The sequence below is a fragment of the Artemia sp. Qi Xiang Cuo genome, chromosome 16 (genome assembly GCF_049724085.1).
Source record: "Artemia sp. Qi Xiang Cuo chromosome 16, ASM4972408v1, whole genome shotgun sequence".
Classification (NCBI taxonomy): Eukaryota; Metazoa; Arthropoda; class Branchiopoda; order Anostraca; family Artemiidae; genus Artemia; species Artemia sp. Qi Xiang Cuo.
Window position 1 is genome coordinate 6,760,517 of NC_142809.1, and position 16,425 is coordinate 6,776,941.

At 36.6% G+C, this 16,425-nt stretch overlaps 1 protein-coding gene across 1 annotated transcript in view; it reads right to left on the reverse strand.

Annotated features, from left to right (window-relative positions):
- The window catches only part of LOC148942512 (ubiquitin carboxyl-terminal hydrolase 4-like), a 124,728-nt gene that overhangs the window by 92,358 nt on the left and 15,945 nt on the right, over positions 1-16,425 (reverse strand). Inside the window, exons 3-4 of the mRNA XM_089102139.1 lie at positions 13,042-13,163; positions 5,173-5,305 (exon numbers count right to left, since the gene is read on the reverse strand). Of these exons, the coding sequence (XP_088958265.1) occupies positions 5,173-5,305; positions 13,042-13,163 (255 nt within the window). The remainder of the gene's footprint in view (positions 1-5,172; positions 5,306-13,041; positions 13,164-16,425) is intronic.

The following is a 16,425-nucleotide window of genomic DNA, read 5'->3' on the forward strand; positions in this document are numbered from 1 at the left end:
TATAACCTATGACAAATTTAATAATTGAGATCCTTTGTTGAGATGTTTTTGTTTTTCACGAAATTTTCATATCTTTCAACTATCAATTAAAAATCTAATTAAAAATCATGTTGTAACAGCTTGAGTACTAAAAATTTACAGCCTGAATGAGAGACTTGGTTGTTTTCATAAAATCTTTCTCTATCTAACAGCAAGGAAGTTTCAGTATAACAATCTTACTGACAATGCCATGATAAAGATCAAAAGTAGTATTGACATTTTGTCAAAAAGTGACATGCATTTGTTTAAAAATGCTAAGGAAAACAGCATCAATAAGAAACTGGTTAAAGATCGGTGCTAAAGAAATCTTCTTGCTGGGCATATTGGAGGTACTTTGAACAGAAAGTCCTCATACTTCAAAAAATAGTAGGAGAATATGTTTTTGTTTTTCACGAAATTCTCATATCTTCAACTATCAATTAAAAATCTAATTAAAAATAATAAAAAGAGAGAAAACGAAAACGAGCTGCTTATTCTCTATCAAGTAGAAGTGAAAAATCATTCTTATAACCTATGACAAATTTAATAATTGAGATCCTTTGTTGAGATGTTTTTGTTTTTACGAAATTTTCATATCTTTCAACTATCAATTAAAAATCTAATTAAAAATCATGTTGTAACAGCTTGAGTACTAAAAATTTACAGCCTGAATGAGAGACTTGGTTGTTTTCATAAAATCTTTCTCTATCTAACAGCTAGGAAGTTTCAGTAAAACAATCTTACTGACAATGCCATGATAAAGATCAAAAGTAGTATTGACATTTTGTCAAAAAGTGACATGCATTTGTTTAAAAATGCTAAGGAAAACAGCATCAATAAGAAACTGGTTAAAGATCGGTGCTAAAGAAATCTTCTTGCTGGGCATATTGGAGGTACTTTGAACAGAAAGTCCTCCTACTTCAAAAGATAGTAGGAGAATATGTTTTTGTTTTTCACGAAGTTCTCATATCTTTCAAATATCAATTAAAAATCTAATTAAAAATAATAAAAAGAAAGAAAAAGAAAACGAGCTGCTTATTCTCTATCAAGTAGAAGTGAAAAATCGTTCTTATAACCTATGACAAATTTAAGAATTGAGATCCCCAAATAATTTTTAATTTTTTTTAATTTTTTCCAATTAATCCCAATTAATTTTTTCCGAAATTTTAATCAAATTTTTTATTACTGTAAGTGTTGTTTCTTATTTATTTATTTATTCACAACAAAAAATCAAAAATTCACTAAAAAAAATCAAAATTACAGAACAAATATTAGATTAGACAGATACAAAGAACGAAAAGAGAGTGAATACACAATACTGAGTATACAATACCGAAAATAAAGAGCAAGTACTTAAAATCACTACATCGACACTATTGCCGCAGGAGGGACGATTTTCCGGTATTCATCATTTAATATCTCTTTATATTATTTACATATTATATATTTATTTATATATTATATATCATTTAACATTAATATCATCATTTAATATTTTAAAATTATCCTCAAGACGCGCAATGGTCCAGCAAGGAATGAACGTGTCATCACCACAAAAAAATTTGACTTGGATTCAAAATCGCTTACCATGCACAAACATTCAATTTGCGATTGCGGCTCTTATTGCATTAATGAAAAAAAAAAAAAAAAACAATGGACCCCTGTCTCACTCCCTTATAAACCGGTAAAACAAAATTTTTGATCTCTCAACCGGGGATATAAATACGTACCACTAGATTATCATATAAATCACAATGCGCTCCTACTACCGAAGGGTTGGCCCCCCTCTTATGTGCCGAATACAGGATACATTAGTGGGCAAGCCAATTCAATGTACGGTGCACATCATGGCTACTAAGAACTACAGACTCACTAGCTGCATCATCACCCAAGAGTACAGCGCATAAAGCTGACATTCAAAATATTACAGGCTACCTGGCCAGCAGGCTACAAAATAGATATATTAAACAAAAAGAAATACTGTACTCTGTTGGGAGCCTTTTATTACTACTACTAGCAAATAATTACCCACGACTAAGCTAACACAGGTGCAAACGCTCTTCCTTCACCCCAATCAATCCAAAACCGCTCTTTACTGCCTCAGTTGTAGCTCCAATATCCATTACATTATTGTGATCTATTCCCGCCTCATTAAGGACACCATACTTTGCATTTGGCCCCAGATTTATGCTTAAAAGCACAATGTTCTGTGTATATCATCCTTTGGACTGCAGGTAAACGCCTTTCTTCAAAATGTTTGAATAATTTTAAAAGTTTATTGAATTATATTAGTGATTTTCCTGGGATCGGGGTTGAGCTGTTTAACACTGGAGATCATAAGCGTCTGACCAATCAAATAGCATACCAAATAGGACTTCTTAACTAGGTATTAGCTTTGTAACGTCAAAGTTTATCCTAGCAAAGTTATTAAGAGAACTAGGACCTCTAAACTAGCCTGTCTAAACTTCACCAGAATCAGATTTTCCAGAATCTGGTGAAATTAATTTCACCAGAATCAGAAGTTTAACATTACATATTCCAGACTAAAGTCACAACAGGCTCAATTACTGGGGAACCCGGCCCACAGAATGTAACTTTACAGGAAAAAAAATACCCTAATTCTTTGTGATATTTTCTTCCCCAAAGGCCATGTATTAGCAATGGTTTTCGCTACGCTGCCTGTTTCTACCCAGTCTGCTTCTAAACGGAGTTCTTTTTGTAAGACTAACAAGCCTGCTTTAGTTACTAAGGGCAGCATTCTGCCATTCGAGAAAATTGGTATCTCGGGATATTCTCGCTAAAAAAAAACCATCTAGATAGGTCAGAAGTCTGAGGAAATTCGTTTAGAGCCCTTTTGGTTTTTGCAGATGACGTCATGTACTGTGTTAGTACATCATATAAGCATTTCTTATGACATTCTATATGGCATCATATAACCATTTTCTTATATGATGTCATACATAGCATAAATAAGATTGTTGAGTTTCCAACGTAACAGTTATTTATATAATATAATGTCTTCTGTAGGCAGGCCTAAAAAATTAAAATTTGCAGTTGCGGTTACTATAAATGATGATTCTTTGGAACCAATACCTGAACTATCAAACGTGATAAGATGTGAAATTCGACAAACTGAACCATCAATTGCGACAACACCAATACGGACAGCTAAAGCAAAGGCCATTGCTAAATTGTCTGAAGTAATCAAAATCCAAAAACGTGTCAAAAATGAAAATTAAGATCAAAGACAGGGGCCGTTAGAATATATGTAAAAACGACAATTAAATCGTGTTAAAAATGAAAATGAAGAGTAAAGACACACGCGGTTAGAAGACATACGACACCGAGCAAGTGAGCGAGTCAAAAATGAAAATGAAGAGCAGCGACACACACGATTAGAAGAAAACGGGCGGCGTCTCAAAATAGAATTGAAGAACAAAGAAACACACAGTTAGAAGACATGCGACATTGAACATATGAGCAAATCAAAAATGAAAAGCAAATACACACGCGGTTAGAAGACATGCAACACCAAACATGTGAGCGAATCAATCAAAATCAACCTGGACAATGATAGCGATGATGATTGGGTTTTGGATTTTGACATGGATAAGGTCATCAATGCCTACAGTACCTTTGAAGACCGAAAATAAGGAGTAGATTAATCGTTAGATGAAAGAGATGTTTTCGTCCTACCAACCGAAAAATTAAAAGAAATAAAGGCTGAATATTACGTCTCTCCTAATAACAAAAGACAAGGCGAGAAAAAATAAGATGATTTTGGTCCACCATCTAAACAATTAAAAGAAACACAGGTGGTCGTCAATGCCTTCCATACCTTTGAATATCAAAAATCTGGACTATATAATTCGTTGGAAGAAAAAGAAGTTTTTGACCCACCACCTGAACAATTAAAAGAAACAAAGGTTCGGCGATATGTCTTTCATAATGCCAAAAGACAAGCCGAGGCAAAAGTTAAAGGTCCAATAAAAAAAATATAATTTTACAAAGGCACCACTTCTAATTATATATATATTCTAATAACCTTGATGATAAAATTTTTATTTTTCACAAAAAACTAATTGATTCCTACTCATTATGTTTCTCAGAAAAAAAATCAGAAAATACTCCACTGATAAACCTTACAGAAATAATCACATAAAAATGTTGTTCCGCACAAAAATAAGCTTATTTAACAAGAGAAATTTAGCTGAAGCAAATAAGTTAAGAAAGAAATTAAAAAGTCAAAATAGAAAAGCTACCCGAGCCTACTATAAAAAAAAATAATTAAAGATTTCTGCCATGATAACCCGAAGAATTGGTAATTTGGAATTAAAAACTTACCGGCAAGAGTGGAGAACATCTAAATTTTAGTAAAAATGCACCTCCAAAGACCACATCTAATGACCTCAGTAAGTTTCTGGCTTCTATTGTCCACAGTCTCCCACCACTATCTTACGCATTTCCAGATGTTCCTGATCCTTTTTCACTCCCACATATTTCTCCACTTGATGTTGTAAAAAAAAAATTGAAAAACTAGAGATATTCCTGTTCCTCTGATTAAAGCTTTCAGTGATTACCTCTCAAAACCCCTATCCATCCTGTTTAATGAAACTACCGAATCTGGACAGTTCCCTCAAAATTGGAAACAAGGCTTTATTACCCCAATCAAAAAGAAAAATTGTATGAAAGTTTTCTCGCAGACTGGCTTAAGATGAAAGTCCTCCCCCTCATTGATCTTAGACAGTTTGGTAATCTCAAAGCCACGTCAACCTCTCACTACCTGATCCATCTTGTTGATACCATTGGTAAGTTACTTGAAAAACCTAACACTTGGTTTAATCTGATTTCTATTGATCTTCAAAAAGCTTTCGATTTGATTAACCACCATTTACTCATAGATAAACTTATAAATGAATTCCTCATTGAAACTTTCCTTGTTAAGCTCGTTGCACAAGGTTGCACAAGAATGAAAAACCTGACTCACAAAGCTAATTTAATCGAAGCAGAGACAAAGGAATTTCGAACATTCACCGGCGAATTATATATATATATATATATATATATATATATATATATATATATATATATATATATATGTATATTTATGCATGTACATTGTTTAGTTATAGTTTATTAATAAATAAAACTTACATAAAGTAGAATTTCTACTGAATTCTTGAGTTACAGGTAATTGCTTATTCTTATTATTGATGTGTTCTAACTCAACGTCAATAGGATAGATCTCTAACTGAAGCCATTCCTTATCTTTTCCAACATCGATTACCTAGAACGAAAACATTAGCAGGCTTTGTAGAATACTTCAATCATCATGAAGTTGAAACTTTACCAGACCTATTGGCATTTCTTTGGGGGTAAGGTGGATGAGGGTTACACTCAGCAGTCTTTGAAATGCTTATTACCAAAAAGCGTATTTGATTATGGTCAGGATATTTAGGGGCAATCGCAAGGCATGCTTTAGTGCAGCGCTCGAACCCCCAGGGGTTTGCGGCGGGGGGTACGAGTAGCATAGGAGTTTTGTCAAGGAACATGCTACTGGAAGTTGAACATCAGCTTAAGACAATTTCCGAAAAATCAACGACTGGATCTGATCAAAATTTAGCAACTAAAGGACCTATTATCTAACGAATTTCAATTCTTCACAATTTGTCAATAGGATATTCTTTATGCTAAGATAACAGAATTTCACAGCTTAGTGTACGAGTCGCATCGGAGTTATGTCAAGATATTTACCTGCACTCAGCAAGGAACATGCTACTGGAAGTTGAACCAAATCTCAGATTACAATTCATAGTCCAAGAACCAAACTGTGAAATTCTGTTATCTTAGCATAAAGAATTATATCCTTCCCACTGATCCAAAAAAATGTTATTCATAATGTAACTTTTATTTGTATTTAATTATGGAAATTTGTATTTATCTCCTATTAATATTTTGTTAATATGTTACTGTGAATGTCCAAAATCTGGTTAATATCGACATTCACCGATGAATTTCCGAAATTTGCTTTTCCCTGCTTGGACTCAATTAGCTCTGTGAATTAATCTTTTCAGTCTTATGCAAGCTATGATGGTAATAATTAGAGTTATGCTAGGTTAAATTAAGTTACAAATCTCAGAAATGGGTTAAAAACCTAACCCAACCTAACCTAACCTGTCACCATCAAACCTTGCATAAAAAGGAAAAAGTTGACTGGCAACGCTGACTAAATCCAAGGAGAAAAAAAAGGCATTTCGGACACACCAGTGAATGTCGACATTTACTAATTTTGGACATTCACGGTAACATATACATCAAATAACAAAAAAATAAATCTATTTTGATTGCTATCATAATCCATCCATTTTTTCAGGAGAGGTGCGCAGCTTTAGGAAAATTATAGAAAGGGGTAGACATATGTCAAAAGTTAGGGAAATACTGCCTTAATGATTGGGACACAAAGCATAAGAAAGGACTCTTTTAGATCCAAATATCCAGAAAGTCTTACGAAGAAACTGTTGTTTCCAAAAGGATTTCCAGATTATCTGAAAAATTTTTGGGATGATAACCCATAGCCCCTTCCCCCACATGCAGGTGTTCCTGGTGGCACAGTAACAATCTATAAGAGACAATAAAACAAATCTGTGTACAACAAAAAATAGAGGAAACAATGTTGCCAATCTACATTGTTACTTGGATGCAATCCACGTTCCTTACTTGGATGTAACTTCTGCTGCAAGTTATGCCTTTTTGGTGGCCTTTTTAGGTAGTTAGATGGCCTTTTTAGGCCTTTTTTATCATAAAAAGATGGCCTTTTTAGGTAGTTAGACTGAAAAAATTGAAAAATAACAAAATTGCCCTTCCCCCTGGATTATGAAGAATATATTTTTGCGGACAGGTTGTCTTAATTAGACTGAGGAAAATTGTTGTTAGAATCTTTTAATATTAAGTTATTATAAATTGGGCTTAAGGAAATATCTCTTGAATCTCTGTTTACAGCAAAATTTCGGTTTATTTATTTTTCAATCTCAACTGCCTCTCTAGAAGATGGGGTAAGCCATTTACAGTAGATATTAAAGCTGCCTCTTCAAAAAGAACTATATGATCAGGATTTTCAAAAATGTGGAGGGTCAAAGCAGCATCAAAATTGTCATTTTTATTTTCACATCTTAGGGATTTATCTACTGAATTTTTGTGTTCATGCAATCGTTCCCTCAGCTGTTGATGGGTCTTACCAATGTGAAAATTCCCTCAGTCTAATTTAAGATAACCTGTCTGCATATCTAATGAAAATAAAGTTTTCAGGCAAGCTAAATCTATAGCTTCGCAAAGAATTTTTGCCCAATCCAATTGCTGAAACATCTTCCATTTAATTTGGCTGGTTTTGACTCAGTGTTTTTTCTCCTCTCGTGAGGTTTCCTTCAACAGGCTGGATTTTCCATGATTTCGTTTTTTTTTTAGCAATGAAAGCAACTTGGCGGAGGTCCTTGTCGAAATATCTGCTTATTTTCGTTCTGTATTTTCTCTATCCTCGTTTTTCCTCGCTTATTTTTTTTAATTTTTTTTCCTTATTTGCTTCAAAGGTCATGTATAGCCAGTGTGGTCTTAGAATGTAGGTACGACATATGCTTTATTCAGAGCATGATCAATATCTATAATATACTAAAGTATTAGCATGAAAAATATCAGTAAATCTATAATACATGAATCTAACGATTTGACAAAATCTCGTGTCAGGAAAATATTTCATACTATTTTTCTTTATTACTCAAACTTTTTTTTTAATTTGAGAGGCAATCAGAGTGAACAATTCTTATTAAATTTATGTTTATTGGAACCAATGGTGACATTTTCACTAGAATTACAATAATTGAGAGATTCTCAATACAGTATTGCAATACATTACACTGGCATAAATAAGACAACATCAATGTCAATATCAAATGCTAAGAACGTTATCAAAAGAATCTTTTGGGTAATATCAAGTCATTATGAAAAAGTACCTCTCCGCTTTTTTACTTATTTTATTTTCTTCTTCATATCTGTTCTTTCAATAACTATTTGTTTCCGCATATACTAAACCTATTAAATTTTTTTTCGACATAATACATTTAAATTAGGTGTTGTTTTCTTAAACCACACTGCCGTTCTAAGACGAACAAATAAACTTTCAAATGGGGATAAATCCATTTATTTAGACAGTGAAATAAATGGATTTCACTGTCTAAATAAATGTATTTATCCCATTTGAAAGTTTATTTGTTCTATTCAATTTTCAATTGAATTTTAATTCTATTCAAGATTGATTTTTATTTCATTTAGAGTACCAAAGACAGTGAGAAATAAAATTTGTTTGAAATGTTTCAGTGGAAGCTTACAGAACTAAACATATCTTAAAAATCACCAATAGCTAGGATTTCAATTTTTATGAAAAAGAACACCATTTATAGTTGTGCCATTTTTGGTAGTAATGAGCAGCAGATTTTAAAAAGAAGAAACATGGTTAAAAAAACAGCAAAAAATGAGCTAAAAACACGGTATCAAACAGCTTAATAAGGTGTAGCTTTCTTTTGAAGGCGCAGTTGTCTTTAGAAATCAAAAGATATTATATGTTTTGCTTATTTAGTATTATTATTATTTCATTGTTATTATTTATTATTTTATTATCATTTATTTTTTATTAAATTATTTTCATTATATATTATTATTATATTTATTCTAATATTATTTTTGCTTATTTATTATTTATTACCTGTCAAATTTAATTTCTCAGCTGTTTCTCAAATAAATCTCAATAATGTCATAATGACCTTTCGGAAGTTATTTCTACTGGGAAAGTGCCCTTGACAGAACAGCTTGACAAATGTTACTACTAGCAAGATTGAAAGGAGTTCATCTCATTCGCCCCTGAAAATCACCAGTAGGCCTACAGCTGCATGTGTGTACACAGGAATAGGGTTCAAGGGGACCTATCCCCCCCATCCTTTCTGAAATTTCATGATTCTTCTAACAGTTTCTTATGTAGTCTTTTCCCCCTTTCTCAAAGTTTAGCACCCTCTGCCTGGTATGAACCAAATTTCTGCATGTTTGGCTCTAAATTAGAAACATAACTCAGATACTCAAATTGTTTCAAAGTGTCCAACTGAGACCTACTGAGCTTTCTCAGTAGGGGCCTCCCCCAGGCCACTCAGCGCGGCCTCAGTTGGTGGAGCGGCGACAGCCTTACAGATCTGTTGGATACCTCCATTGAGTAGGAGGCGCGGACCACGGGGAGACCCAGTCCCTGGGGGTCCTTAATTGAAACTGGGGCACCCTCACCCAGGGGCCGTAAATACAGGCGGAGGAGGAAGAAGGCCTCTCGGATGTACATTTAGCAGGGCCCACCAGCATGTGGACACATCCTCTGAATTGCAAACCTTCTTCCATCATTAGTTTGAATGACAAGGTGAAGAAGAATACCATCATGGGAGGATCCCTTTTTGAAGGACAACGGTGAAAGGGCAGAGGATCCAGATTTACGGACAACGGCCTCTGCAACGTGGTGGAGAGGAGTGGCTTGCCGCCACCACCCATTTAGCCAAGAAACCACCTCTCTTGAAATCATGAAAAAAGGGTCCAGTATTATACGAACATCTGCTACCGCGTCCGGGGTAACCGACGAACAGCCTATTTTCATGGATGAAAATGCGATATTGAATGCTACCGCGTCTGGGGTAACCGACGAACAACCAATCTTGAATGATAATAATGCGATTTTACATGCTACCGTGTCAGGGGCAGCCGACGATCCTAGGCCTAGGACGACCCCCACCCGGGGTGAAAAACCACACGGTTGTTCCTTTCCGACAAAAATTTCCCTACACTTTGGCACGCTAAACATCCGAACACTTGCCAAACCGAGAAAACTAGATCTTGCCCTTAGAGAACTACAGAGGTACAATTGGGATGCTATTGGGCTTTCTGAGACTCACCTCCCCCGAACGAGTGAGAAAAACTCTCTGGAGCCTCCCTCTTGTTGTCCGGCCGCAAGGACGGAGTTCATCGACAAGGTGTAGGATTCTTCGTATCATCAACTGCCAAAAAATCTCTAATCTCCTTCACCCCAGTCTCAGAAAGAATAGCCGTCTTACGACTAAAGGGAGCTGCCAAGAATATCTCTGTCGTCCAAGTCTATGCCCCAGACTCCATCAGAAGTGAGGAAGAATGCGATGAATTCTATTTCACACTACAAAGCGTCATTGACCAAATCCATAAGAAAGACGTACTGATTGTCATGGGGGACTTTAACGCTATAGTAGGTATGGATAATACCGGTCGATCCGATATAATGGGGACTTTTGGCCACGGAAAACTCAATGCGAGAGGGGAAAGATTGCTCGACTTCTGCCAAGAAAACGAGTTATTCTTAACGAACACAATTTTCAAACACCGCCATCGACGTAAAGTGACCTGGAGATCCCCAGACGGTAAAATCGAGAACATGATTGATTATATCCTAATATCGAAGCGCTGGAAGTCTTCCGTACTAGACACAGTAGCATTACCTGGAGCAGACTTCGACTCTGTCCACACTCTCCTGATGTCAAGGTTCAAGTTAAGAATGAGAAAATTGCAAAAAGCAACAAAAATCCCAAGATTCCGGCTGGATCTGCTGCGGGATCCCGCAAAAAGGCAGACCTACACTTCCACTCTATCTGAAAAATTCCGAGAGATCCAGAAAATTCATTCTTCCTTGACCACTGCTAATGAGATAGACTTCCTGACCGAGCAGGCTACATCAGCTATCATAGAGACAGCGAATGACGTCCTTGGAAGAAAAACTCCAAATGAACAACCATGGATCATAGATGAGATCAGTGCGCTATGCGAGGATAAGCAACTTTTTTGCAATAAATCCGACCGTCACAGTCGGGATACTTCCAAGCTTCTCAAGAGACGAGTAGAGCGAGAGATCAAAAAGGCACTACGTAACGACCTGCGGAGGAAATGCGATGACGGCGAAGTACTGTCCAAGAAGGGAAATAGCGGAGCAGTTTTTAGAATGGTACGCGAGTTAAGCCGGAAAAAAGAGCCGCAGACATCAGTGATCCTGGACAAAGACGGAAATGAGATCTACGATTCAAAGATGAAACTTGAAAGATGGAAAGAATACTTTAACGATAAACTGAATCCCCCAGTAGCTCCGGATCCTAAAATACTAACCCGCTTCCCCATACCCGACCAAAAACTCAGACCACCACCCCCACTCAAGTCAGAAACCGAGTCAGCAATCAAGACGCTCAAACAAGGAAAAGCCCCTGGCCCAGACGGAGTCACCGCTGAACTCATTAACGTCGGATCGGATGATGTAGCTAATATGTACCATGCCATTGTGTCTGCGGTGTGGGAAACCGGCCACGTACCCCGTCAGTGGTGCAAGGCTGCCATTGTACCCATTCACAAAAAGGGGTCAAAGAAAGAATGCGGAAACTACCGTCCGATCAGCCTCACGAGCCATCAGTCACGTGTCCTGACAAAAATCCTACTCCTTCACATTCAAGCAACAACTGTCTTTGCCATTGGAGAATATCAGGCCGGCTTCCGCCCTGGAAGATCAACAATCGATCAGATATTTGTCGTTTGGCAACTCATGGAACGACACATCGAATTCAACCAAGAACTCTACCAACTATTCGTTGATTTCCGTCAGGCATTTGACCTGATATGGCGTGAAGAACTATGGCATATCCTCCTTCACTACGGTATCCCTTATTAGATAGTCCAAATAATCAAGAGTCTGTACGACCAGTTCCGAGGCCAAGTAATAACCGTTCATGTGTTGTCTGAAGAGTTTACAACTTCGTCAGGAGTACTCCAGGGTTGCATCTTATCACCACATCTCTTCAACCTCTTTCTAAATGCCGTTCTGTCGATGATGCAGTCGGAATATGGCGCAACAATAGGAGGAGTGCTAATAGAGAATCTTGCCTACGCTGATGATATTGATGAGCTAGCCAACTCTACACAAGAATTGAAGGCACAAGCTGATAAACTCTACGATACCACAAAGCCGTTCGGGATGGAGATCAATGCCAGCAAGACCAAACTCATGGTAACTACGAGACGTGAACTAGATAACCCGCCCATTATCACCAAAGGCGGGAGACAGGTTGAAACGGTTGATCACGTCCGGTACCTTGGTAGCCTACTCTCCTCAGATAATTACCATGGCTCTGACGTGAAACGTCGACTTGCACTTGCTAGCTCTAGCTTCCAAAGACTAGCCAACCTCTGGAAAAGCAACCACCTAGCCAACAAACTCAGAATGCGCCTATTCAACAGTTTAGTAAGCCCCATAGTTATTTATGGATGTGAAACATGGACTCTGAAAACCGAAGACGAAATAAAACTTCTAGCTTTTGAGGTGAAATGCCTCCGTCGCATTTCTAGAATCAAATACACTGACCGAATCACAAATGTGGAAGTACGTCAAAGGCTCCAGTCCACTGAAACCAAACTCAATAAAATTAAGAAGCAACAACTGCGCTGGTTCGGCCACGTCAAGCGAATGGAGCCGAGCCGCCTTCCGAAAATCGCCCTTGAAGGATCCCTCTATGGCCTTCGCCCACGAGGCAGACCACGAAAACGATGGATGGAGAATTTCCACTTCGACAACGTAAAGATAGCCCAGTTATCACGTATCGCACCAGATAGAGCAATGTACCGAGCCCTTACGCATGAGCTACCAAGAGGAGTGGCCCCAAAACGTCCCACGAGGATGGCCGGGACCTAAGTAAGTAAGTAATCAAGGCCATATCCAGGGGAAGGGGTTACTGGGTTTGAACCCACCTCCCCCTAAAAAAAAATTGTAGGACTCGTAAAAAAAAGCTACAAAATGCGTATAAACAAATTTTTGCTCAGCTTTGTAAAGTTTTTATACCCCCCCCCCCCATTCCTCCCAAGAAAATCCTAGACACTCCCTTGTGTCCAATATAGAACTCGTGAAAGAGAACTTGATAAGAGATTCAGATCTTTTTCACTAACCTGTCTAGAAATGGGCTCTTGCTTTGGCATTCGTCCAAATGTTTGATTGAAATAATTCCACACAGATTCAGGGACTACTTCATAGTCTTCCTTCTCAGATATTTTTGGCTTCAGCTTGCCAGCTAAAAAGAGGAAAAATTATAAAACACAGAGAATTGTGGCTATCAACATCTTGAGAAAACATAAAAACACATTATATGAAATAACACAGAGGAAATCGTAAAAACGTCAAAATTTCAGGTAGGACTCCTAGCACTTACGAGTCTGCATGATCGTACTTGATCAGCTTGCCGGCTAAAAAGAGGAAACATCCTAAAACACGGAAAACCCGTGTTTTATCGAAAGGCTCAAAACCCGTATGCCTTCCCAAGGTCAGAAAATAATTTGCACTTTACTGAAAAAAATACAAATGAATGTGCACTGTCAGTTTAATAAACATATGCTGATATTTATCCTCTAAAATATTAATTAATTATTGATTTATTAAAGTGAAAACATTAAAAAAATCAGTTAAGTACAAATTTTGTTCTAGCTTTTAGAAAGCATAAGGGTTTTGGGCCCTACTCGTGTTAATTTCTGCTCCTTTTGAGTTTGACTAGGTTATTTATTGTAATTTCTGTTCGTTTTGGGTTTCATTTATTCATTGATGCTGATTTGTGGTAATTTTATGCTTGATAGATTATTTGATTCTATTTTTGGTTTAATGGAGCTCTTTACTTTTTTTGAAAAACTTATTTTGTGAAAATCGTTTTTTTAATTAATTTCTGTTTGTCTTATATTGACATGGTCTTTTTGAGGGATAAGAAAGTACTATTTTGAATCTTTCCGGTTTTCCTTGAAGAATTTATAGTTTGGCCTGCTATTTTTGACCTGATACATCCTCTATTTGACCTGATAAATAAAACTTAATGCCATTCCCAAAAAATTATATCTATGCTCTTGAACAGCCTGGATACACTTAAACTCGTTTCATTTATTTAAATTTTAAGAGCAGAAGTAATAATAGAAGTAGTCCCAAAAGCTTGAACATAATATCCTCAGTCTTTGGATATTGCTGAGATATATTATCGGCAAAAAGCATACACACAGTGCGTTTGGGTTGAATATTAAGGCTATATATAGTTTTTAAGCATAAAGGGCTAATTACATAACTGTGGGCGGCTGACCTACCCAAAAACTCTAGGGATATAGTTACTAGACCGTTCAGCTATGCTGAACAAAATGGTTGTGTCAAAATTTTGATTGGAAGTGTTTGGAAAATTATGAGCTAAAGAGGAGGGTTGATTGCCCTCCAATCACTTTTGACTCTTAAAGAGGGCACTAGGACTTTTAGTTTCCAATTAAATTAGGTTCTTTAAAATATCAATGATATTACTAGCTATGATAGAGCAGTGCTGCGTATGTCCTTATCTGCCCCATATTGCTTATATGCCCTTTTAATACCTGCATGCATATAGTTTTTTTCATTTAACTGAAACTCCCCTTAAACATTCCCTTAAAGTTTCAACATAATGCTACAGTAACCGTAGAAGTAGCATTAAATATACACACACAGTATCTTCTGGCTAGTTCAAAATTTACCACAACTTACCCCGAAAGGTCTAACTTAATAATGTAAGCCGTTATAGTGATAGGGCTATTGTCACCCTTTTGACAATCTACATGATCATAGTTCGTTTTGATTTAGTTCAACATCCGCCTAAAAATTCTTTGAAGCTTCACCTTAATACCCTTAGCATGCGCTGTAGCAATAGTTGCAGTAGCAGTAGTAGCAGAATGCACATAGCACCTTTCGGTTTTTTTCAACATCTCCTTCAGCACACGATGAAAGTTTCTACTTAATACCATTAACCATTCCTGAAGCACTTCTGATACGTCCTTTTAACAATCTATGTGGACATAGTGTGTTTTGATTTATTTCAATGCGGTTTCAATATTGCCCAAAATGTTTGCCTTAATATTCTTAGCTTTAGTAGCAATAGTACCAGCACCAGTAGTTATAGCAGTAGTAGTAGCAGTAAAATTAATAGTAGTACTCTTAGCTTTATTAGCAGTAGCAGCAGTAATAATAAGAGCAGCAGTAGTTGTAGGAGTAAACGCAGTAGTATTATGAAGCAAATATTGTCTTTTTGTTAGTTCAACATCCCCCACAACAAGCCATGTAAGTCTTAATTTCACACACAAAACTGTTCCTAAAATATTGCTGATATGCCCTTTTGACAACCTGCATATGGATGACGTGTTGGGATTCAGTTTACCTTCCTCCCTAAGAATTCTCTGAAAATTTCACCTTCATATCCTTAGGTATAGTTGTAATAGCAGTCACAGCAGTAGTATTAGTATTCAACTTAATACAATTAGCCATTGCTATGACATTGTCAATATGTCTTTTTGATAACCTGTATATTCATACACTTCTTGAAATTTTCATACAAATGCTCTTAGCCTTAGAAGTAGTTGCAATAGGAGTAGTTGTTTGGGTAACAGTAACAGTAGCAGTAGAATTAGTGAATTTAGTAGTGGTAATATTATTAGTAGCAGTGTGCACATATTGCCTTTTGGTCCGTTGATTTTCCCCTTTAAGCATTCTCTGAGAGTTCCAACTTAATACATAAATCAATTCTTCAGATATGCTATTTTGACAATCTAAATGCACATAGTGTCTTCTGTTAGTTCAAATTTGTCATCAATTTTCTGTCAAATTTTTGCTTTCATAGACACTGCATTATCTGTACTAGTTTCATAGTAGTTGTGGAGGTAGTGAGAGAAGTAGGTGCAGTGTTAGTGTTGTATTAGTAGTACTAGCAACAGCAGTAGTAATAGCGACAGTAGCATGTATATCTTGCCTTTTGGTTAGTTGAACACCCCTATCATGATGCCCCAGAGGTTTCACCTTGAAACGGTAAGCCATTCCAAAAATTATTGCTGATGTGTACCTTTGACCCTCTTTTGACGCCCTTTTCAACTTAATACTCTAAGCCTTACAAGGTGTTGCAATTAAAATAGTAGTTGGAGCAATTTTAGTAGCAGTAGTAGTATTAGTAAAAGTAGCAGTGGTAGTAGTGTTAGTGGTGACATGCGTATATTACTTTTTTACCAATTGATCTTCCCCTTTAAGTGTTATCTGAAAGATCCAAACTTAATACCCAAATCCATTCTTGAGATATGCCCTTTTGACAACCTGCATGCACATAGCATGTTTTGATGTCCCCCTCCATATTCTGTCAAATTTTTACCTTCATGCGCGTAGCCTTAATTGTACTGGTATCATGGTAGTAGTGGTAGTAGTAACAACGCATAATTACTGAAACTTTCAATAATGCTGAGAAAATAGATGTCTCAAAAATTTGTTTGGATGTTTGTTTCGGGAAATGATGGGTGTGC